Source organism: Giraffa tippelskirchi, chromosome 3 (genome assembly GCF_054371585.1).
Source record: "Giraffa tippelskirchi isolate mGirTip1 chromosome 3, T2T-mGirTip1v1.2.pri, whole genome shotgun sequence".
Classification (NCBI taxonomy): domain Eukaryota; kingdom Metazoa; phylum Chordata; class Mammalia; order Artiodactyla; family Giraffidae; genus Giraffa; species Giraffa tippelskirchi.
In genome coordinates this window covers 100,763,155-100,788,309 of record NC_137277.1, presented here as the reverse complement: position 1 = coordinate 100,788,309, position 25,155 = coordinate 100,763,155, and the positions used below count along the sequence as shown (strand labels likewise).

Below are 25,155 nucleotides of genomic sequence, written 5' to 3'. Positions count from 1 at the left end.
CCCTAGGATTACAAAGAGTCAGACCTGACTGAAGTGACTATGCATGCATGCATACAGGTATAGATTCACTCATCACCATTTTGACCTAAGGCCATGTACTCTTCTTTCAGTATAGATCCACTAACTGGCACTCCAACATTATCCTTCTTGTATAAAGCATGATCCAGAATATTCAGTCTTAGCTTCGTTAAAATGAAAGGAAAATTAGAAGACCCTTGTGAAGAAATCTAATTGCATAATTTTGGATTTTTTCTATTTTCTTCTAACTTTTTATATTGTCCGGCCAAATTTCAACAACAGTTTTAAAATTACAAGCCCATCTGAGAACAAAAACAAATAAACCTTGAATGGTATATTCTCACTAGCAGGAGCAGAAGTACGTGAGCATACCAAAGGTGGGTGAAGGTAGGAACAGCGAAGGTAGGAGCTTGAGTCACTCTGGTGGGGCAGTTAAGCAGATATCTGTTGAGAAAGTCACTAAGGCAGAGACACAGGCAGAGAAGCAGGGCAAATAAGGCTGGACAGGAAAATTGTGACCATGTGGAGAAGAACATTTAGAGTTCTGCTAAGGTTTTATGATTGGTTTGACCAACAACAAAATGTTTTGCTGGAAAATGACTTGCAGGTCACTTCAACCTTTGGAAGATAGATCTAGCAACTTCGTAAGGTGAGTGGAATAGGCAGAGACTGGAGTTAGAGCATGGATTGTGCAGGGATTTTTGTCAATAATCTAGCTTGAGGCCAGAAGTTGCAAACTGCTTTTCATCAGGCTGCCAACAGCTGGCAAATATATTCTGGTTGGTTTGCAATGTGTTTTCTAAAATTTTAAATTTAGTTTTGAACATTTAGAAACCGGGAGATCATGTAGAAAGAAAGAACAAGAGGAAGGGAGGAAGGAAGGAAGGGAGAAAAGAAAGAAAGAGGGAAGGAGGGAGCAAAGTCTGAAAAATAATTCAGCAGGGCTGAGTAGCAGCTGGCTTCCTGGCCATGGCCTCCTGGGTCTCACCCACCTTTCCCTGCTGTCCTGACACTGAGAGAGTGTGTCTGTTCAATATGATTTGTGATCCAGTCATATCACTCATTTATATATTCTCCCCAATCTCTGAATCATAGAGAATCACTGTTCATTCAGTATAACTGAAATACAGGATATGTAGAATAAACGGGGAAAGATAGGGTCAGACAGTTAGATTAAGAGGAAGAAATTATGTCTGGGAAAACTGCTGAGGTACACAGCAGTGGTATACGAAATTATAACAGAAGATGAGAACCCCAAGAAAAGAATATCGAGAGGAGAGAACCTAAGGAATAGCTCACTTAGGTAGCTGAAAGAGAAATCAGAAAAGGAATAATCAAGAAGGCATAGTGTTTCATAAAGGAAAGAGGCTGACTGCAGGTATCAAATGTTACAAAGTGGCTGAGGAAGACAGAGTTTAATTGAAAGAAACATAGCCTTGTTCTTTAGAAGGTTGTCAATGACACTTTTCCAAGATTAGCTGTTAACAGAAGGGAAGAGATACAGCAACAGATGCAAGAAGAAATCAGTCAAGAGAAGATGTATATATACAGATGTATACATATGTATGTATGTATATATACATATATACACACAGATATATACATGTATCTGTATATATACACATATATTTAAGGGAAATATGTTATGACAAATTTCTCTTAAGTTTGGAAGTGGAGACAGCAAGTAATCTTGGAGTATGATTTTGTTAATAAGGGAAGAATCACTAGCTTGGCTCTTTAATGAACTAGTTGCAACACAAGTCACAGTCTACCCTACCAGGTGTAAAAAAAACAGGACCTTTCATCAGCAAAGAGCATCTTTGGTATGTGAAGTTGGATATCGTTGGAGGAGAATCAGGAAGTCAGAAAAGAAACACTGGTTCCCTCTCTCCAGACTCTAAAGCCAGCTCTTTAAGACCTTTCATGAATTGAAATTGTCCTTAATGAAGTCCACTAATAGGAAAAGATCACAAAGAGATTTCACCACAGGGGAAGGAGCGGTCTCAGCAGGTGGGTTTTGCTTAATACCAGAACCTTGCTGGGTATGCAAAGAGGGGTTGCTCCAGTTTGCAAAATTAGACCACAGCTCCTTTCAATTGAGCCATCCAATTAAGAAAGATGTCTTAAAGACAAAAGATAGAGTACATATAAATTATATTTTTAATTAAAAATGTGTATATCTAGTTTAAAAACAGACACAACATATGAATGAAAATTAAGAGAACTGAAATCTTGGAAACTCACATTCTTTTGGCTGCATTAAATACCTAGACTGGCCTCTTTCCAAAAAATACCAAGATCCTGAAGTCTCAGGACAAGGGATGATGTCAGTCCCTTGAACTCTACAGGGCAGGATTTCAGTAATGATGTTTTGTGACTGTGGCAAAAGCAACAGTTACAGAACCTGGGCCCACTAGTGGCATTTCAAATTCTCCACTTCTTTTTTCAGGAAGTTTGGAAGCACTATCAAGTAAGAAGTTCCCATGGTTCTCAGGGAATTTAGAAATGAGGGTGAAACAGGACCCATGAATCAAAGTCTCCTCCTTCAAAGCTGAGCAGATTGTGGATTCATAAAATTAAATATTGAAGAGATATGATTTTATTTAATTTCATACTGGAAAAGCAGGTCTAATTGGTCAAAATCAGAATAAGAAAAAATTAAAAAAAACAAACAAACCACGTATAGGCCTGATGGAAGACATCAATGGTTAAGTAAAAAAGATGTGAAAGATGGGAATAACATGGTTTCACTTCAGTCAGTACCTTCTCTCTGAACCAGGGGCAAAGAGAAAGAGAGACAAAGTTGTTGGAAGAAGGGAATTAAAGGAACTCCTTTCAGGTGACTTCCACTGTAGTGAAGTAGGGGTTAGGGTTACACACCAAAAATGAGGAGAAATAGAGGCTGGAAAGTGTAAAGGTTTCACTCAGCCATGATGGGAGATCAAACAGGAAATTCGTAGGAGAAATTCAGCTTTTTTCTAAAGACACTTTTAATAATCTTTGTATTTCTCATAATTTTTCATATACTTCTCTTCTTATAACTCAAAATCCAACACTTTAACACATCCACAGCTGGCAAACAAATAGTAAATTTCTAGAGCACTGTTTCTTGACTATCTGTCTGAGAATCTCTTGGGGAGCTTGTTTAAAAGGAAGATTCCTGGACCCCGCCCAGACCTATCTGAGAGATTATCTGGGATCTGGTGCCTGGGAATCTGCATGCTAACAAGTTTCTCAGGTGATTCTTGGGCAGCAAGCCAGCACTGGTCTGATGATGCTGTTTCAGAACCACTATCTTAGCTCATGTCTAGTCCAGCAAGTCCTATGCATGACTATTCACCCACATCCTGTTTTTAATCAGTGGCTGTGTCTACAGTTTTAAAACTAAAATAAAAGTGTCACACATTGTGGTGAGGAAATGGCAACTGTGCCTTCAAGTGCAGCTAGCTAGGATTAGACTCAAACCCAAGCTCATCTTCTATGATTTTGTTATTTTTTATTTTTAAAAAATAGTTTAAAATCCACTTATTTATGGATGGTCAAGAATGGTAGAATTACAATATTGAAGCATAGTTATAATAGTAAGCTGCATTGTTAAGTCAATTAGATTTGAAGATGTATCAACCTAGTTACTTAATTCTGGTCATTTGGGGACAAGACAATTACAGAATTTTACTCTCCAAACAGTGCGAACACTATTCCTCTTCTCATTTCCTCTCCGGTTTAACTGGTTCATTGGTACTTGGAGATTCAAGTAGGAAACAAGTGTGGCAAAAATGGAAGACACTTTGTGTTGGCCATTGAGAAGGAAGGTGGGTACCATTCTACCTTCTCTGCCCTTCAGTCTGAGCACAGACACTCTCATCAGTAATGAATTTCTGATCTGGGCAGAATGCTCTCATGTCAACATTACCAAATTGACACTGTTGTGAAGAAAAGGAAAGTTTACTTCAAATTCAAGTGATTTGCTTATATGCAAAACTTTGTAGTTTCCTTTCTCATATGTCTGACTTTCATGCATACTAAATGGCTTCAGTTATATCCAACTCTTTGCAACCCTATGGACTGTAGCCCTCCAGGGTCCTCTGTCCATGGGATTCTCCAGGCAAGGATAGTAGAGTAGGTTGCCAAGCCCTCCTCCAGGGGAATCTTCCTGACACAGGGATCGAACCCACATCTCCTATATCTCCTGTGTTGGCAGGTGGGTTCTTTACCACTAGTGCCACCTGGGAAATCCATCTGACTTAATGTCATAACATAAGTGAAGTTCTTTGTTCTCCTCTTCTGAAGGATTTGTGAAAAATAATAATCACATTTCTAATTCCAGTCTTGAGTTTAGTGGCCCTTGTATAAGTTCTTAAAGTACATTACATATCTTTACCTTAGAATTTATCATGAGGAATTCCCTGGGGCTCCACTGGCTGGAACTCCACACTTCCACGGCAGGGGGCTCCAGGCTTCCCTGGTTGGGGAACAAATATCCTGCATGCCTCATGGTGTGGTTAAAAAAAAAAAAAGAATATATCATTCTATGATATAAATACGTGTCTTCCAACAGAACTCTACTCAAAGTTTTGTCTGTTTAATAAATATTTTCTTCATCTACTATCTGTAGAAATATAAGAAAAAAGGAAAAGTGTACATGCCATCCTGTAAGTTAAGTTGTGCATATAGGAAAGGCTAGTGGAAAATCTCACAAAAGATATCATGAAGTGGCATTCTTTACCATCAGAATTTGTAGGTAGGTCTCCTCCCTGCTACAGATGGAGAAACTTGATTGTGTCAGCATCATTATTGTTCCTTGTGATTTGTCTTTTCTCTTTGGTTGCTTTTAAATTTTTTCTCATCAGCTTAAGTGTCCCATGGTTCTACTCTAATGTGTGAGAGTGGGTTTATTTTTATTTACTCCCCTCGAGTTGTTCTTGGGTGTTTACCAATTCTGCTAAATTCTCGGTCAGATCTTCAAATATTGCCCCCCTCTCATTTTCTCTATTTCATCTTTTCAAATATCCATTAGATGTATATTGGACTTTTTCATTCTCTTTGCCTTGGCTTTAACTTGTTTTTGATACTATCAATCTTTTCATCTATCTCTCTACATTAATGCAATTTCCTCCATTGTTCAGTTCATAAATTCTCTCTGTATCTATGTGTGATATGCTGTTTCATTCATTGTGAAGATTTAATTTCAGTGGCAATATTTTTAGAATAGAAATCTGTTTATATTTATTTATATCTTCCCAATTAATGTTGCTATTTTTATTCCAAAATGATTTTTATTCTTTTTATTCTCTTTAATCAATTCCAAAATCCTTATATTTAATAGACTTTATTTTTAGAACAATTTTATATCTACAGAAAAATTGTGAAGATTATATACAGAGTTCCTCTATACCTTACACCCAATTTCCCCTCTTACTGACATCGTACATTAGTATGGTACATTTCTTATATTTAATGAACCAATATTAATATATTATTACATTAACTACACAAATGGGATTTACTGGACATTAACTAATGTCCATACTTTATTCAGAATTTCTTCTACCTAATGTCCTTTTCTGTTCCAAGATGCTATTCAGATATCACATTATATTTATTCATGTCTACATAGGCTACTCTTGGCTATGACAGTTTCTCAGACTTTACTTGTTTTGATAACCTTGACAGTTTTGAGAAGTACCAGTTGGCATTTTGTATAATGTCTTTTAACTATGATTTTTTTTTTATGCTTTTTTGCTATTAGACTCAGGTTATAGATTTAAGGGAGGAAGAACACAGAGATTAAGTGCCATTTGCACTATGTCATATCAAGTATACATATTATCAAAATGCCCTGTCATTATTGATGCTGATCTTGAGCATCTGACTAAAGTAGTATTTCTCGAGTATCTCTACTGTAGAGTTACTTTTTTTCCTCCCCTTTCTACATTGTACTCTTTGGAAGGAAGTTACCATGCTTAAGGAATAGGACTTCTGCTCTACTTCCTTGAAAGTAGAGTACATTAATTACATGGAATCCTTTCACACAGGAGATTTGTCTCTTCACCCCATTTATTCTTTATTCAGTCATCTATTTATATCAGTATAGGTGGACTCATGCAAGGATATTTATTTGTATTTGGGTTACAATCTTTTCTTACAGCCTATTCTTTTATTATGTTGCTCAACGTGTTCCATATTTGGCCATTGGAAGCTCATTCGATTGGTTTCTGTGTCTCTGATATATTCCCATCACTGTGAGGTTTTTTTCTTCTTTTTCTTTAATATTTCCTTATTTTCTAGCACTATAAAACACTTGAGGATCTTTTTGTACATTTCTTGCACCAATCCCAGAATCAGTTATTTTTCCAGGGAATGTTGGTTTCTTTTATTGGAGGATGGTATTAGAAACCAAGATCTTAGTATTAGGTGTGCTCATTGCTACCAGGATATCTTCGTTTCTGGGCCCTCTCAGCTGACAGAGCAAGTTAATATGTGTGTGTATATTAACCCATGTATATAACATATCTATAAGTATTTCTCTGTATAATCATCTGTAAGTATATTGATATTATATTGGGTAAATTCTGATGTCTCCAACTCTAGTTACCTTTTCCATATGAATCATTCTAGCTTCTTCTGTTGCTTATCTGTAAATTTTCACTCTAACAGTGAAAAGCCTGGTTCCCATAATCAGCCATTTATTTATTAATAGTTTAATTACAATATACATGTATACCAGTATCAGAATGTTTAACTAGCACCCCCATGGGAAACAACTGTTTCAGTTAGAGCATAATGTTTATGTGTCATTTTTTCTTGCCTTTAATATTATAGACTTAAGTCCATTTCCAAAGTTACTTAGGTCAGCTTCTTTTCCTTCCACTTTCTTAAGTAAGTTGTTTCATACATTATTAATACAGTTAGATTGACTTGTCACATTCTGCATTCAATTCTGGGATCCCCCAACCTTCTAAGCGGGTTTTTATTCATTTGCATACATTGAGTCATTCTTTGTGCTGAAAATTCTATAGGTATTAACAAATGCATAGTGTCATATATTCATAATTATACAGAGTCGTTTGCTGTTCTTAGTCTGCTCAGTTTGCACAACAAAATTCCACAGACTGGGTAGCATATGCAACAGAAATTTTTTTCTTTGTTCTGGATGCTGGTTCCAGATCTAGTCCAAGATCAATTTTGGGAGGGTTCAGTTTTTGGTTAGAGCTCTTTTCTTGGCTTGCACGTGACTTCTTTGTTCTCAGACAGCTTCCCTACCCCAAGGCTCTGCTAGCCAGTCAACCTTCAGAACTATGAGAAAATAGATATCTGTTGTTTCACCACCTAGTCAGTGGTATTTTATTTCAATAGCCCAGGTTAAGAGAATGTTATAAAGCTCATGAGTGCTCCATCTATTCAACCTTCTCCACATACCCAAACACCCCACACCACCCCCCAACACCCATGCAAACCACTGATCTTTTCACAATCATATTGCCTCTTCCAGAATGTCATACAAATGGAACTATACAGTATATAACCCTTTCAGACTAGCTTCTTTCACTAATCAACATGTATCTAAGGTTCATCAAGACTTTTCCTGGCTTGATAGCTCATTTTTACAATAGTTGAATAATATTTCACTGTTTACCCATTAACCTATTAAAGGACGTTTCAGTTCATTCCAATTTTTTCTGTGATTGAGAATAAAACTGCCACAAATATTTGTTTTTGTTTTTGTTTTTTGAGAGGATGTAAGTTTTCAAGTCAATCAGGTAAATATAAGCATGAAAAAAAGTGAAAGTGTTAGTTGGTCAGTCGTGTCCAACTGCTTGCAACCTCATGGACTGTAGCCTGCCAGGCTCCTCTACCAGGCAAGGAAACAGGAGCGGGTTGCCTTCTCCAGGGGATCTTCCTGACCCAGGGATTGAACCCAGGTCTGCTGCACTGCAGGCAGATTCTTACCATCTGAGTACCATAGAAGCCCCAAATATAGGCATACTTAGGAGATACTGCAGGTTCAGTTCCAGACTCTGAAATAAAGTAAATGTGGGCATGCTAAGTCACTTCAGTTGTGTCCAACTCTTTGCAACCTTATGGACTGCAGCCTGCCAGGCTCCTCCATCCATGGGATTCTCCAGGCAAGAATACTGGAGTGGGTGGCCATTTCCTTCTCCAGGGGATCTTCCCGACCCAGGGATTGAACCTGCGTCTCTTATGTCTCCTGCATCGGTAGGCATGTTCTTTACCACTAGCACCATTTGGGAAGCCCTAATAAGGTAAACAGCACAATAAATAGAGTTACATGAATTTTGGTTTCCCAGTCCATATAAAATGTATATTTAAACTATATGGCTACCTATTAATTGTGCAATATCATTATTTAAAACAATGGCCAATGGGACTTCTCTGGTGGTACAGTGGAGAAGAATATGCCTGCCAATGCAGGGGACACAGGCTTGATTCCCTGGTCAGGGAAGATTTTACATGCAACAGAACTGAGTCCACATGCTGTAATTACTAAAGCCCATGCACTTAGAGCCCATGCTCTACAATAAGAGAAGTCACCATAATGAGAAGCCCATGCACTGCAGTGAAGGCTAGCCCCAGATCACCTCAACTAGAGACAGCCCACATGCAGCAACAAAGGCCCAGTGCAACCAAAAATAAATAAATAAGATAATTAGTTAACAAAAAAGAATAGGATTAAAAATACCTACCAATGTATATACCTTAATTTTAGAATACTTTATTGCTAAAAAATGCTAACCATCATCTGTGCCTTCAGTGTGTTGTAATGCTTTTGTAGGTGGGGTGTCTTGCCTTGATGCTGATGGCTGCTGACTGATCATGGTAGTGATTGTTGAAAGTTAGGATAGCTGTGGAATTTTTAAAAATAAGACAAAAATAAAGTTTGCCACATCGATTGACTCTTCCTTTTAGGAATGATTTCTCTATAATATGCAATGCTATCCGATAGCATTCTACCTATAGTAGAACTTCTTTCATAATTGGATTCAGTCCTCTCAAACCCTATTGCTGCTTTATCAAGTAAGTTTATGTAATATTCTAAATTCTTTGTGGTCATTTCAACAATCTTCACAGCATCATGACCAGGAGTAGATTCCACCTCAATAAATCACTTTCTTTGCTCATCCCTAAGAAGTAACTCCTCATCAATTAAAATTTTATCATGAGATTGCAGCATTACAGACATATCTTCAGGCTCCATTTCTGCTTCAGATTTTCTTGCTATTTCCACCAAATCTGCAGCTATCTCCTCTACTGAAGTTTTGAGCCCTTCAAAATCACCTACAGGGGGTGGAATTAACTTCTTCCAAACTCTTGCTAATGTTCATATTTTGGCCTCTTCCCATGTATCACAGTTGTTCTTAATGGCATTTAGAATGACAAATGTTTTCCTGAAGTTACTTTGCCCAGGTCCATTAGAAGAATCACTATCTATGGCAGCTACAGCCTTACAAAATGTATTTCTTAAATAGTAAGACTTAGAAGTCAAAATTATTCCTTGATCCACGAGCTGCACAATGAAGGTTGTGTTAGCAGGCATGAAAACAGTATGACTCTCATTGGATATCTCCAACAAAGCTCTTGGGTGATCAGGCACATTGTCAGTGAGCAGTAATCTTCTGAATGGAATCTTTTTTTCTGAACAGTAGGTCTTAACAGTGAGCTTAAAATAGTAAACCATGTAGTAAGCAGATATTCTGTCATGTAAGCTCTGTATTTTTCCATTGATAGAGCACAGGCAAAGTAGTTTAACATACTTCTGAAGGGCTCTAGAATTTTCAGAATGGTTTCAACTTAAAGTTAGTTGATGCAAGAGCCTCTAACAAGAGAGTCAGCCTGTCATTTGAAGCTCTGAAGCCAGGCATTGACTTCTCCTCTCTAGCTATGAAAAGTCCTAGATGGCATCTTCTTCCAATAAAGCTGCTCATCTACATGGAAAATCTATTGGTTAGTGTAATCACCTTCATTAACGGAGAAGGCAATGGCACCCCACACCAGTACTCTTGCCTGGAAAATCCCACGGACAGGGAAGCCTGGTAGGCTGCAGTCCATGGGGTCGCTAGGAGTCGGACATGACTGAGCGACTTAACTTTCACTTTTCCCTTTCATGCACTGGAGAAGGAAATGGCAGCCCACTCCGGTATTCTTGCCTAGAGAATCCCAGGGACGGCGGAGCCTGGTGGGCTGCTGTCTATGGGGTCGCACAGAGTCGGACATGACTGAAGCGACTTAGCAGCAGCAGCAGCAGCACTGATCTTAGCTAGATCTTCTGATTAACTTGCTGCAGCTTCTGCATCAGCATTGCTTCTTCACCTTGCACTTTGATGTTACAGAAATTACTTCTTTCCTAAAACTTCAGAAACCAACTTCTATTACCTTCAAAAGTTTCTTCTGCAGCTTCTTCACATCTCTTGGCCTTCATAAAATTAATGAATGCTCTGGATTAGGCTTTGGCTTAAGGAAATATTGTGGCTAGTTTGAGCTTCTATCCAGACCACTCAAACTTTTCCCATATCATCAATAACACTGTTTCACTCTCTTATTCACGTGTTCACTCTAGCAGCACCTTTAATTTCCTTCAGTATTTTTCTTCCTTTGCATTCACAACTTGGCTAACTATTCAGGAAAAGGACCTAACTTTTGACCTATCTCAACTTTCAGCATGGCTTCCTCACTAAGTTCTATCATTTCTAGCTTTTGATTTAAAGGAGAAGGTGTGTGACTCTTCCTTTCACTTGAACAGTTAGAGGCCCATTGTGGAGTTATTCACTGGCCTAATTTCAATACTGTGTATCTCAGAGAATAGGAAGCCCTGAGGCAATGGGGAGAGATGGGGGAACAGCTGGTTGGTGGAACAGTCAGAATACACATAACATTTATCAATTAAGTTTGCCATCTTATATGAACACAGTTTGTGGCAGCGCAAAACAACTACAGTAATAACATCAAAGATCACTGATCACAGGTCATCATAACAAATATAAAATATAATAGTAATAAAAAAATTTAAATATTGCCAGAATTCGCAAAATGTGACACCTAGACGTGAAGTGAGTAAATGCAGTTTGCTGATAGACTTGTTTATGTGGGGTTGCCTTCAATTTTTTTAAAGACCTTCAATTTGTGAGAAAAAAAAAGCAATATTGGTGAAGTATAACAAAATATAGTGCAATTAAGCAAGGTATGTCTGTACCTAAAAGTGCAAATGCTAGATCACACGGCAAAATTATGTTTAGCTTCGTACAAATACTGCCAAACTGTCTTCCAAAGCACTATACTAGTTTGCATTCCCATCAGCAATGAAGAACTATTTCTGTTAGTCCACATCCTTGCCAGCAATTTATATTGTCATTTATCTGGATTTTAGTCATCCTAACATCCATGGAGTAGTATCTTGTTACTACTTGGGATTTAATTTGTAAATTAAATTTAATTTGTAAATCCCAAGTGACAAATGATATTGAGCTCTTTTAATGCACTTGTTTGCCACCTACATACCATCTTTGGAGATGTGCTTGCTCACATCTTTTGAGCATGCTTTAATTGGGTTGTTTGCATTCTTATTTTTGAATTTTAAAAGTTCCTTTTACATTTTAGATGCAAGTTCTTTTTCAAATATGTGTTTTGCAAATATTTTCTCCCAGTGTAAGATTTTTCTTTTGATTCTTTTAACAGTATCTTTCTTAAAGTGGAAGTATTTAATTTTAATAAAATCCAATATATCAGTTTTTGCTCTTAAAAATCACCTTTTTTGTGTATGTAAAAAATTATCATCAAACCCAAGGTTACCTAGATGTTCTCCTATGTCATCATCCAGAAATTTTATACTTTTATGTTCTGCATCTAGGTCTGTGATTCATTTAAGTTAATTTCATGAAATGTGTAAAGTCTTGCATATGGATGTCCAATTGTTCAAGAACCATTTTTGAAAATACTGTCCTTTCTCCATGAAACTACATTTACTTCTTTGTCAAAGATCAGTGACTATATTTGTGCAGGTCTATATCTGGGCACTTTAATCTGTTTCATTGATCTACAAGTCTGTTCTTTTGCCAAAACCATGTTATCTCAATCATTATAGATTTATAGGGCATCTAGAAATTGTGTATTATGATTCCCCTAATTTTCATCTTCTTCTCTTCCTCCTCCTCCTTCTTATACGTCTTCTTTGGTGTTACATTGGCTATTCTATCTTTTACTTTTTCATAGAAATTTTAGAATCTGTTTCTCAATGATTACAAAATAGCTTGCAGGAATGTTGATTGGGATGTCAGTGAATCTAGATTAAGTTAGGAAGAACTAATATCAACACTATTGAGTCTTTCAATCCATGAACACAGAATATCTATTTAGATTTTCTTGGATTTATTTCACCAGCATTGAGATATAAATAGATCTGTGTAGATCTGCACATATTTTGTCAAGTTTATACCTAAGTGTTTCATTTTTTGCTACTATTGTGAACAGTATTGATGGTTGAGTTTAAAATCCTAGTTGTCCATTTTTTGTATACAGGAAATCAGTTACCATACTTTTGTATAGTGATTTGTTTCCTGTAAACTTGCTATACTCACTTATTAGTTTCAGAATGTTTGTTGTTGATTTAGGGGGATTTTCCATATTGACAATCATATTATGTGAAAACAAAGGCAATTTCATGTTTTCCTTCTAAATTTGTATCTTTTATTTCCTTTTCTTGTCTTAATGAACTAACTAGAATTTTCAGTATAGTGGTAAATAGAAGTGGTGAGGGGATATCCTTTGTTTGCACCTCATCTTAGGGGGAAAGCATCCAGTTTCTCACATCATAATATTAGCTAGCTGTAGGGTTTTTATAGATGTTCTTTATCAAGTTGTGGGGCTTATCCTCTATTCCTAAGATATACATGCTTTCTATTCTTCAAACTGTCTTATTTTCTCAAGTTCTAATAAATGTGCTATTTGCAAGATCACCCAACAATTTGCTCATAGTTAATCATATCATCTTGTGTTTCATAGTTTTGATTATGAAAGTTTTGTTTTTCTGTGGAATTCCTTTCATCTGCTCGCAAAGATGTACCCACATAGATGTGATAAAGTCCAGCATATCAGTCAGTGAATTCACTTAAATACATTCAGATTCCCTGAGCAGAATTTAGAAGCAAGTGATTGGTTGGTTCACTCTTTAACATTCTTTTAAAATCTTCTGTCATTTCATGCAGTTGGGGGACAAAGCTGGGAGGTCTGTAATAGACCTGGATAGTTTCCTCCTCAGCTTTTTGGCTGGTTATACAATCTTGGCCAATTTCTTTAATTTAAAAAGTCGTTAATCTTAACATTTCTCTATGTAAAAATTAAAAATGGTGACATTCACACTTTCTTTTTGCTCAGAGAAGTTTAGAGAAGACGTGGTATCTTAAATTATCAATTTGTGAACTCCTTGAACAGTGCTGAGAATAGCTTCTAAGGTAGCTCCCAATCCCCTCCTCCTGATGTTCATGCCTTTGTGTAAGCCCAGCTTTGTGAGTGTGGGTGGGTCCTGTGACTTGTATCTAACAAATAGATGGCACAATTGATAGGATATCACTCTTGTGATTATGTTCTGTTCTATGGCAAAGGTACTGGGATGTCAGTCTGGTTACATTGCATTTTTTAGGACTCTGTCTCACTTCCCTGGTGGCTCAGATGGTAAAGAATCTGCCTGCAATATGGGAGACTCAGGTTCAATCCCTGAGTTGGGGAAAATCTTCTGGAGAAGGGAATGGCTACCCTCTCCAGTATCTTGCCTGGAGAATTTTATAGACAGAAGAGCCTGGCAGGCTACAGTCCATGGGGTCACAAAGAGTTGGACATGATTGAGCAACTAACACTTGTAGTATCTCTTTCTCTATATTTTTGGGTTTTGATAAGCAAGATACCATGAAACCTATGGCTATAAGGAATGCTTCTGACAACTCTGAGGAATTGTGGTGGGAAATCCTTCCCCAGTCAAGCCTGTAGATAAGAACTCAGCCCTGGGTGACATCATGATTGCTGCTCTGTGAAACTCTGAAGATGTTACAAAGAGTGTGGGGTCTGGCTACCCACAGTTCAAAAGCCAATAAACAGGCCAGTTTGGTGGAAAGGAAAGCTTGCTTTATTTCAGATGCCAGCAACTAGGGAGGTGGTGGGCGGACATCTGTCCAAAGGCCATACCGCACCCCCCACAACTGGCAGAGCCCCCTTCCACAACCAAGGGGCAAGAGCTTTTAGAGAGAGAAGTGGGGTTACATACAGAAACAGCACAGTCATCTTTGACAGTCATCTTCAAATTTGTCATCAGTGGTCTAACCAATGTCAACTTGGTTGTTTTAGGTACAGTTAATTTTCAGTTCCAGGGTCTGTTTCCTCCCATTTCTTTGAGACCAATTCTTGAAATTGTGGAAGCTTATATTATGGGTATAGTCTGGTCATCATGTAGTTAATTTTTTCACCTGATATTTTAGTATCTATAAGACAGCTCCTGGGATATGCTTCAGAATATTATCTATAGTCCTTGAGAAATAACAGCCCTTAACTATGTTTAATGACTACATTATTATTATTTGATCTCATTTGACTGTTTTTCTTTGTTTGTACATTTTCATTTCTCTGATTAAACTTACTCTTTGACTGAAGTTTTCCACTGACAAAAGCAGGCAGAGGATGTTGCAGGGGTTGGGGGAAAGGACCACAGGGTCCTGCTTAGTTTCAAAGAGACCCAGCTAAACCTTGCCCATACTCTTGACCCACAAACCTTTGAGATAACATGTTTTAAACCTCTATGTTTGCAGCAATTTGTCAAACAACAACAGAAAGCTAATACAAGTGTAAAGCCTCAATTAAGTAGGTAATATATTTTAAGAACCTCAAAGAGGTAGGTATTAATAGGTCACTCTAGATTTTTTTAAAATTTCATTTCATTTAAAGTAAGTAAAGACAGAGAGAGACAGCAGAAAGTTCTGTCACTGAAGAGTAGCATTCTTTATTTCAGAAAAGTGTCAACATAGTTCTGTAAGGAATTGGATATAAAGCACCAATAATTTTGTGATCCGAAGTATAGTATAGTTGTTATGTATTATTTACCATGCTTAGACTGTATACATCCACAAATATTTATACTTTATGATTAGTATACGCAAGCTGTTTCCAAGTTTGATCTTCAGTTCAGACTAGGATTTTTAATATTGTTTGTATCATATACTAAAGATGGAAAAGCATTAAAAAGTAGAAATGATAAATAAAAGCCATTTCAAAAAATATAGTTCCAACCTGTTTGACATGGTGGTGTTCCTATAGTCACGTGACAAGAGTGATTCCTAATAGGTTTGATTCAAATTTGATTTATCAATCAAAGCCGTATTAGAAAAATGCACTTTCTTAACAAATTGTCAATTAATAAATTCACCAATATTACATATTTGACAACTTTGGGGTTAAAAAAAACTCTTCTCTTTTCTTTTCCCAGGAAATCATATCAAAGTAAGTCACTGTGGTCATTGTACATCAGAAAATTAGAGCAATGACATCTTCTAAAGCCCCACTGAGGTCAGATTCAGGCTGAAAAACTATGCCATGAGAAATTTACCCACATTTCCACTCAACAACAGGTTTCTTACAACTTGTGAACACACAAAACATGAGACACCCTTCCTTCCTGTACTTTGGTTAAAAAATGCTTAACTTTTTTTCCAGAACATGTCTAACTCGACTCTCATGCTTCTTATCGCAGACGACAGTGCAACATGCTCTCCTTCCTCCCTCTACAATTTTGGGTTTGATGTTTACTGTAAGATGGTATCATACTATATTTAACACTTAAAACCACAGAAAAGCAAATGACATGTTGTCTGCTTTTCCAGATGAACTGTAGTAGTTCTTAAAACATTGTTCACGTAGAATACTTTAAAATCATCTTTCCTAAAATAAATGTGGTATTTTTGCCCCTGGACTTGGTGAAAGAGGATTAACAGAAAATGCTACATTCATGTAAGCAGATCTTTAACATGACAATTCTAGTGGGTGGTGAGAAATAAGCAATAGCTGTCAAATCACAATTGATTTGCAAGCCCCTGTTGAAAATAAATGTATTGCTAACCGTGTAGTTATTATAAGTTATGTGCTTACATCTGAAAACTTGCTTGTAGACCTGAGAAGAGTCACCTTATATAAGTTTGCCTTCCTATTTACCAAATAGGTTTTTTTCTCCTATTTACAATATCCTTATTCATGCAATATCTACAACTGTACATTTTAAATATTGGGGTTGGGGCAAATGGTAGTCCTGTGGTGATAACTACACAGAACCAGCAAAGAGGTGAACAATATCCAGAGAGACTAAGCAGGTAAGCTAGAGTTGGGAAAAACTGGCTTCCAATATTAGCCCTCCCAGTGACCATGGGAACTTCTCTGAATACCTGCTTCCTTATCTATATGCTTAACGTCTCTCTACAGGGTTATTTCTGGGATCACATAGACAACATCTTTCACCTATTATGCATTCAGTAAATGACAGACAAGATTGCGGTTGTTCCTGTGAAAACTCTACTTTTCACATGAATGATTCTTATGCAAAGCCCACTGGATACTCCTGAATTCAAAGAATTAATAGAAAGTATGTCAGAATTAGAAATATTTTCCTATTTTATCATTTATTTCTTACCCTACAAGCTTCCTTGCCTTCATCTCTTTTTTTCTCAAAATGAGTCACTCTTTACTCAGTTCATTTAAGTGTATCAGTTGCACTCAAAGTCATCTATCTCTCACACATACACACACACACATGCACACACAGCATTCACAATCAGTAGGGACTGTTTATTGCATTGTCCAGATTATCTACCCTAAGAATATAGGTAATGAGCAGCTGTATCACCAGAACAGAGAAATCATGAACTTTAATGGGCTTTGAACAAAAATGTGACTGAAAGGTGAGGAGTAAAGTGATACCAACATAACTAATAGACAAGAGAGTGCTGAGGCAATAATTACTAAGAATATATAATATAAAGTGAGGAGTAATGTGAAAAAAATTCCACAAGAGGAAAATCTTTTTCTTAACTCTAATTTTTCAAATTTTAGATATTTGTTCAAAAAATCACGAGGCTGTAGGATCTTGAGAGTTACAGACTTGTAATCAATGTTTAGGAAGAGTAAAAGTTGAATCAGGTAAAGACATCCTCATCCATTTTGTTTAGGCCACCAGTGAAAAAGACCTTATTATAGTCTTTTTTAGCACCCATCTTAGAAAACATCTTTCAATGGATTTTATAAAGCTTAAATCCTCCTATTAAATCTTCTACTTCCTGCTTTATTGTCACTGTGGATATAAAAAAGGGCTGATGATCATCTTCATTTATAATCTTTCATAGATTTGAACAGAAACATTCAAAATCGCCTATTAATAAGCTTCTCCATAATATACTGAGCTTAAGCAAAGATAAAGTTTTGTAACCTACCAATTAATCTACAGAAGGTTTTCCAAATAATTACATTCTGTCACTTTCTTATTTACACTTGATTCTAAAAAGTTCTCAACTTTTCACATGACTAATCTAGAAAATAAATATATACCCTTGCCTTCACAGGGAGCATTAAAATGAGCAGGCATTTGAGTTAATTTGTTATATTTTGTAATTTATCATTATTTAATTTTCCTACTGCCTGCCTAGAACTCGAACTGTTCTGGTTAAAAAACAATTGCAGAAGCATACATAGTGGTACAAAAGTTTAAATAAAGTTCACTCCTGCCAAGAAATGAGACGTCAGTTTTGCAATCCATCTGCACTTTCCCACTAAGTTGGGTGGAGTTGATCTAAAGGAATCTGAAGATATTTACAAAATAAGCTAATATGAAAGGGCATGACAACCCATTAAAAGCGACTCTCTTCCTCTTCCACAGCGCGGTGAAGGCCTGGGATGAACTTCAAGAGCTGTTTCCGGACACTTCCCCTTCTGCTTTTCCTGGGCAGGGTCCCATACATGCCTGAGAAGTTGCCTTCACACAAAGGAGACATGGACCCACTGCTGGCAGAACTAATGCTCCGATTTCTCCTCGAAGAAGACCTCTTCAGAAAATCATCTCCTTCCCTGGGGAAAAAGCACTCATCATCTGTGCTTGTCTGGCGGCTGAAGCCTTCCCGACTGGAGTCTTCAGACACACAGGTCTGGTAACCATCCTCACTGTCTATCGTCATGGAGCTCAGCCAGCTCTTACAGCTGCTTGCACTGGATAATCGATTCCGGTCCAGGAAGGCTGGGCCAGGCAGAGGTCCAAGCAATGTGGATTCATCTATGTCCATATTTTCCAAACTTGGGCAGTTAGTTGCATCACCTAGAATGCAGAAAAGAAAGTCTACTGTGAAATAGATCTAAGCATCACTTCTTACAAGTAAATACATCAAAATTTCTCTGTGAAAGGCACAAGAAAGAGTAAGGGTAAATAATTCTTTTCACCAAGCTTGCACAAATAAGTGCCTGTGGCGCCCCACTCCAGTACTCTTGCCTGGAAAATCCCATGGACGGAGGGGCCTGGTAGGCTGCAGTCCATGGGGTCGCTAAGGGTCTGACATGACTGAGCGACTTCACTTTCACTTTTCACTTTCCTGCATTGGAGAAGGAAATGGCAACCCACTCCAGTATTCTTGCCTGGAGAATCCCAGGGATGGGGGAGCCTGCTGGGCTGCCATCTATGGGGTCACACAGAGTCGGGCACGACTGAAGTGACTTAGCAGCAGCAGCAGCAGCAGCATGAGATCATTTGATAAGCTTAAGAGTATGGTTTTTCAAGCTATTTGTCCATAGACTGTATGTGCTCAGTTACTCAGTTGTGTTTGACTCTTTGTAACCCTGTGACTGTAGGCTGCCAGGCTCTTCTGTCCATGGAGTTTTCCAGGTAAGAATACTGGCCTGGCTTGCCATTTCCTACTCCAGGGAATCTTCCTGACCCAGGGACCAAACCTCCATCTCTTACATCTCCTGCATTGATAGGCAGATTCTTTAGCACTGTGCCACCTGGAAAACCCTTGTTTATGGATTAGTTTCATGTAAAGGATTCCACGGTCACAAAAATGGCCTAGATTAAATAAATTGAAACAAAATTCTTCACATGAGAACAATTCAACTCATCTAACAGTATTCCAGGGCAACTTTTGAATTTCCGAAAGAATCATTTCTTACATAGAAGTGACCCTGCCACTTTTTATTAAAATCATCATAGAAATGGGTTCCAAAGAATATATTTGGAGCAATGTCCTCTTATGGATTTTCTCTATTTTAGTTCCTCTGATTTTTAGTTACTGCATTTTTTTAATAATTATAAAATTATTATAACATCACTTGAAGTGTATGGAAAGCACAGTTATAAAACCTGCACCTTACGGACTAATTATTAGAGAATTCAAAGATGTTTAGAACAGAAAGGATATCTTAGAGCCTTGATATTCCCAGTTTATTCTTAGAATACTTTAATACTTAAATTCTTTGAAATGGTAGTGTACCCAGAAAACATCCCTGTCCTAAAATAAATAATCATTTGAAGAAATTGAATGTTATCTGCTTGGCTGAATTTCTTCATCAACCTTTTATAACCTACATCTGGGCTCTCCAAACTCAAATTTTAATTTCACACCAACAGCCTGTTCATATCCCTCTTGCTTCTGTACTATCTGAGTTGTTTGGTATGCTGCTAAAAGAGAGGAGATTATTTGTAATACTAGCCAGGGGGGAAAAAAAAAGCATTTGAAGGTGACTTTGCATAAGGAAAAGTAATAGGACATTACACACTCAGAAATGTGTTTTTTTAACCTCATGCTGATTGTCTCTACTGCTGCTTTCCTTTGCCCTTGGTTGACAATATTAAAAGAGACTGTTTATTTTTCCATTTGATCTGCAAGGTTGAGGAGGGTCAGTCCTGTGGTGACCAGTTATAATGCGTTCTTTTTTGTTAAGAAAACCTACTTTATTTCATCTGGCAACAGTTGATTAATGTCTTTTGATTGGAGAGCATTTGGCTTGTAGAATCTCATGCCTTGGATATTTATTCTAGGTCTATAAAAAGTAAACTAAAGAACTCTTTTAATCTCTCAAAAAATATATAAATGGCCTTATGAGGAGCCAATCTCCTTGATCCTGAACAAAGGACCTTGTCTATACAAGCCATGCCCATAGAACCACAGAACTGCCTACACTTATCAGATCAAACCCCATCTCCCCTTTAGGATGCTCCTCTGCAAGTGGAGGCAAAGATATCCCAAACACCCTGAAGTCTACAGAAATCCAGGAAGTGGCCATATATTTGTGCCTCTGACTTGTTAGCAAATTTTAGATCCCTCAAAAAAACCCTGTTACACATTTTTAAAAATATTACTTTATAAACACAAATAGAGAAGTAACTCATATATGCTTCATTTTCTGAAAAGAAAGAACTTCACCACAAACTTCTGTCATAAATTAGTGCTGAATTAAGAATTAAATGTATCTTTTTTCTATAAACAGATGATCACTTTAACAAACAGATATTGTAAGGTTATAAATAGAGACTTTAGGTTAGTCTTATCTAGCAAAAATATAACCTATATTTCACACCCACATAGCTAATGGTTTCAGTGAATTATTTGTACACATAAGTTCATTCCTCAGGTTATACCAGTCACACAGTAACTGCCAAGTCAACAAATTTTAAACTCAACCCTTCTTCTCAGAATGAATCCAACAGCAAGAAGCACGTATTTACTGTTTTAAAGATCCTTAACATTTCTCGGATTTGAGGGCCATGAAGGAGAATACCTCTGCATTATTGTAACTTACACAATTTGAACAAATAATACAAGCTCCACCCAAGAAGCATGCTATCATTCCAGCTTCAAGAGTTTCTCAGAACTACGCAGCCCTTGAGCCATAGGTATTCTCAGGAATTTAATTCATCTGCCAAAGTAATAAGAAAATGAGGCAATCATTCATATTGCTCTTCTAAAATCCCCAGGTGCTTCTTGCGAGTGTGTGCATGCATGCATGTGTGTCCATGTCTTCATGTGCGCGTGTTATGTGTATGGAAGAGGGGATGTCATTTGACTTACCCCTTCTCCAAATACACTGGTCCCTCCAAAAGCCAAGCCAAAGGAACACAGACTATTTTTGACCCATGCTAGACAATTTTTCCTTGTAATGATGACAATCTTAAAAAAATTTAGACACAGAAGTACTGAAAGAATGAAATGTAAGTGTGGTTTCTGAACCGGAAAATCACATTTACCATGAAGCAGCCGCTGTTCCTGTAACTGCAGAGACCTGAACTCCACCCATTTCTTCTTCAAGGTTTGCTGAGAAAGAAGAAAAAAAGTGCCAATTATTAGGAAACGCCAGAGAAGATAGCAATGTACTTTCAGGTGTTCAGATTTGTCAATTCATTTTTTTTCATTTCTTTCTAGCACTAACAATCCCTCCCATTCATTTGAAAGATTTTTTCCTGTGTAATAGGAGAATATTGGGAACACCAATTTCTCGAGAAATAGTGTAGTAGCACCAACAAATTGAAACAATGACATTGTTTCAATAGAGAGGACAGATGATAGAAACAATAATATTTATGTTTTTTTTATTTTAAATTATTGGAAAAGCAGACTGCTTGAGTTTGTGTCCATTTACTAGCTGATTCGGCAAGACTTTAAACTCTAGGCTTCTCTCATCTATAACATGAGGACAACAGAACCTAAACCCTGGGATTTTCATGAGGAATATAAGCATTAGTAGATGAAAATGGGTGGAACCGTGGATACAGCTTAGTAAATGTTCAAAAAATGCCATGATCATTTTGAACGGACACAGAAGATGTGGTACATATATACAATGAAATATTACTCAGCCATGAAAAAGAACGAAATAATGCCATTTGCAGCAACATGGATGGGCCTAGAGATTATCACACTAAGCAAAAAGTAAGTCAGAAAGAAAAAGAGAAATACTATATGATATCACTTATATGTGGAACCTAAAAAAATGATACCAATAAGCTTATTTACCAACAGAAACAGATTCACAGACATAGGAAACAAACATGCTTATCAAAGGGGAAACAGGGCAGGGGAGGGATAAATTAGGAGTATAGGATTAAGACATACATACCACTATATATAAAATAGATAAACAACAAGAATTTATCATACACCACAGAGAACTACATTCAGTATCTTGTAGTAACATGTAATAGAAAGAAATCTGAAAAAATCTATATGTATAACTGGATCACTTTGCTATACATCCAAAACTAACACAATATTGTAAATCAACTGTATATTAATTTAAAAAAATACCACCATCATTCTATAAGCCTGAGTCACTAACACTATCTTTTCTGCTGGATTTCTATTTTCTATACACAAAAAGGGAAGCTGACCAGCTCTAAGAGATATCCTCGGAGGGCTAAACTTAGAACATTTCTTAACAGATCTTGACTTCTTAACTGCTTCCTTCCTTGGCTGCCCTGTGCATGAGAACAGTGGCCCGGGGAGGGATGAAGTGGCTGTTGTAATGGTCACGACTGCACATGAGGCCTGGCCTAGCCCACAGCCAGGCTGTGGGTGGGAATCAAAAGTCAACAAAGCGGAAGGCATCTGACAAGGAAAGGCTCCTTCTCCCTTCTGTCTGCTTTTTACTCCACCCCTTCCTTTGCCACTTCAGGTCCTCACAGCAAGCCCTCAAATTTAGGTCCCCCACTGCTCAGATTTGCCTGTGGACATTTATCAGGAAGGAAAGGCAGCCTAGTTAGAAACAAGTGGTCCTTTGTACAAATCAGTCTGGAAGGGGTAGACGAAGCCTAAAACGGGAGAGTGGGGAAAAGGTACATTTGGAAGGGGAAGACTAAAGGAAAAGAAAATATTACAAGAATGTCATTAAATGTTTAAAGGGGACTCTGGCTGGTTCAGGGAATGAACAATCACTGGGCAGGATTTTCTCAGCCTTGATAACAGTAACATATAGCAGCACTCCTTATGGCTGTCAATATAATATGTAATCAATAAGTCAAAGACATAAAATACCTCACTCAGTTAATTCCTTGTTCTTCCTATACTATAACATAGTCTACCTGGCTCTAAGACTGCTGGGCTACCTGAATTATAGCTCTTATAAACCTGAGGTCATGTGAAGGTCAGAGTCAGGAAACCAGGAAGTACAGAACCAGCAGGGATCTGGCATATACACTAAGCCCTTTTTTCCTTCTTAAAGAGGTTTATCTCTTACACGAGAATAGAGTCCAGTTGGGAAGCGTAAGGATAGACCGATACTCAAAACTAGTTATAGGCAGAAGAGGAAGTTGTATTTCTGTACTTACTACCTATAAATACAAGTCTGCTGCTGCTGCTGCTGCTAAGTCGCTTCAGTCGTGTCTGACTCTGTGCGACCCCATAGACGGCAGCCCACCGGGCTCCCCCGTCCCTGGGATTCTCCAGGCAAGAATACTGGAGTGGGCTGCCATTTCCTTCTCCAATGCATGAAAATGAAAAGTGAAAGTGAAGCCGCTCAGTCGTGTCTGACCCCTAGCAACCCCACAGACTGCAGCCTACTAGGCTCCTCTGTCCATGGGATTTTCCAGGCAAGAGTACTGGAGTGGGGTGCCATTGCCTTCTCCGAAATACAAGTCAGGGCTTGCCAAACAGTTTCTGTGAAAATAAAGGTTTTTAAGTGTCAAATCTGTTGATTTGTCCCAGTCATCTCAGTATGTCATCACTTAAACCAAAAAAATACCAGTGTAAAGAGCAGCTGTGTCAAAGTGACTAAGAGCTTTTAGTCTGTATTGAAGCTTCCCTATTTTCCTCAGAGTCTGTTTTGGTCTATTACTAATACCACAGTGGTGTATTTGGACAAATCTAATCTCTCATTATTAGAAGAAAATTGAAGCATAGGTGAGATCTAACCCTACTGGGCCACATCAGCTCAGTTCACTGTTCCTAGTCCAGTGCCTATCATACTGAAGCTGCTCCTTAAATGTTGGCTAAATGAATAAATGAAAGGGTGGCTTCCTGAAACAACACTCAGCTGTCACAGACTGGATATTTGGTTGAATATATCTCCAATGTTTTCATTCTCCATGTTATAGATAAACATTTCCATGGCACTTTACTACTTATATGCCACCTGGGCTTCCCTGGTGGCTCAGACAGAAAACAATCTTCCTGCAGTGCGATGCAGGAGACCCTGGGTTTGAACCCTGGGTCGGGAAGATCCCCTGGAGAATGGAATGGCTACCCACTCCAGTATTCTTGCCTGGAGAATTTCATGGCCAGAGGAGCCTGATGGGCCACGGTCTGTGGGGTCACAAAGGGTAAGACATGACTGAACAACTAACGCTTACTACTTTTATAGTGCTTTCACAGATAACTATCCTAAAAGTTCCAGATTAAAAAATAAAGGTTTGGTGTAGCAAAATATTTCCCAAGGGCTACAGACTCAGTAAATATCAGAGAATAGCTCCCTCAGTTAGCCCACTAGATGTGCTGTTTTCATGTCAAGCATTTGAATCATAGGTCACAAGAAAGGAAATCCCTGAAAATTTAGCTCAGTAGGGACCATTGTTTCTGAAGAAGAGGTTGTGGCCACACAAGGAGTCTTTGAGAGACACACTGCACACTAACGTAGCAGGATGTGCAAACTAAATGTCATTGTGTGAAGGGGAAGCAAATCTGACTCCGGTTAATAGGTCAGACCCAGACATTTCTAGCTCAGTAATGAGCCGGAAATCTCACAATTACAAGATTAGAAAGGCAACAGAAATGAAAGATGATGAACAAGAATGAACCCAAAGTTCTACTAGACCTGGAGAAAAAGAAAGAGGTCAGGAGAAAATTAGGCCCTATGTGAGGCAGAGACAAAGACAGGTTTCCTGCTTGAGAGAAGAACCTTGGTTAACCTCTACCAGCATGAAAAGGAGGCTGAACAAAGCTGCTAAGGGCTACTATGGCTCATGGAAAGCATGTACCCACAGGGGCAGGAGCACATGAACACAGCCTCACGACCCAAGCTGCATACTGGCCCCCAGGGAAGGCATCCAAGCTGCCAGACCTGGCTCTGTACTGGAAGTCTTGAGCTGCAGAGCAGAGGCCACTGCCCAACTCACACTGAGTGGCACAG

The 25,155-nt window shown here is 38.0% G+C and overlaps 1 protein-coding gene across 1 annotated transcript in view; it reads right to left on the bottom strand.

The window, feature by feature from the left end:
* Positions 1–14,991: 14,991 nt before the first annotated feature.
* Positions 14,992–25,155, bottom strand: part of CYTIP (cytohesin 1 interacting protein) — a 30,923-nt gene continuing 20,759 nt past the window's right edge. The window contains exons 7-8 of the mRNA XM_081574983.1: positions 21,284–21,350; positions 14,992–18,364 (exon numbers count right to left, since the gene is read on the bottom strand). Of these exons, the coding sequence (XP_081431109.1) occupies positions 17,904–18,364; positions 21,284–21,350 (528 nt within the window). The 3' untranslated portion in view covers positions 14,992–17,903. The remainder of the gene's footprint in view (positions 18,365–21,283; positions 21,351–25,155) is intronic.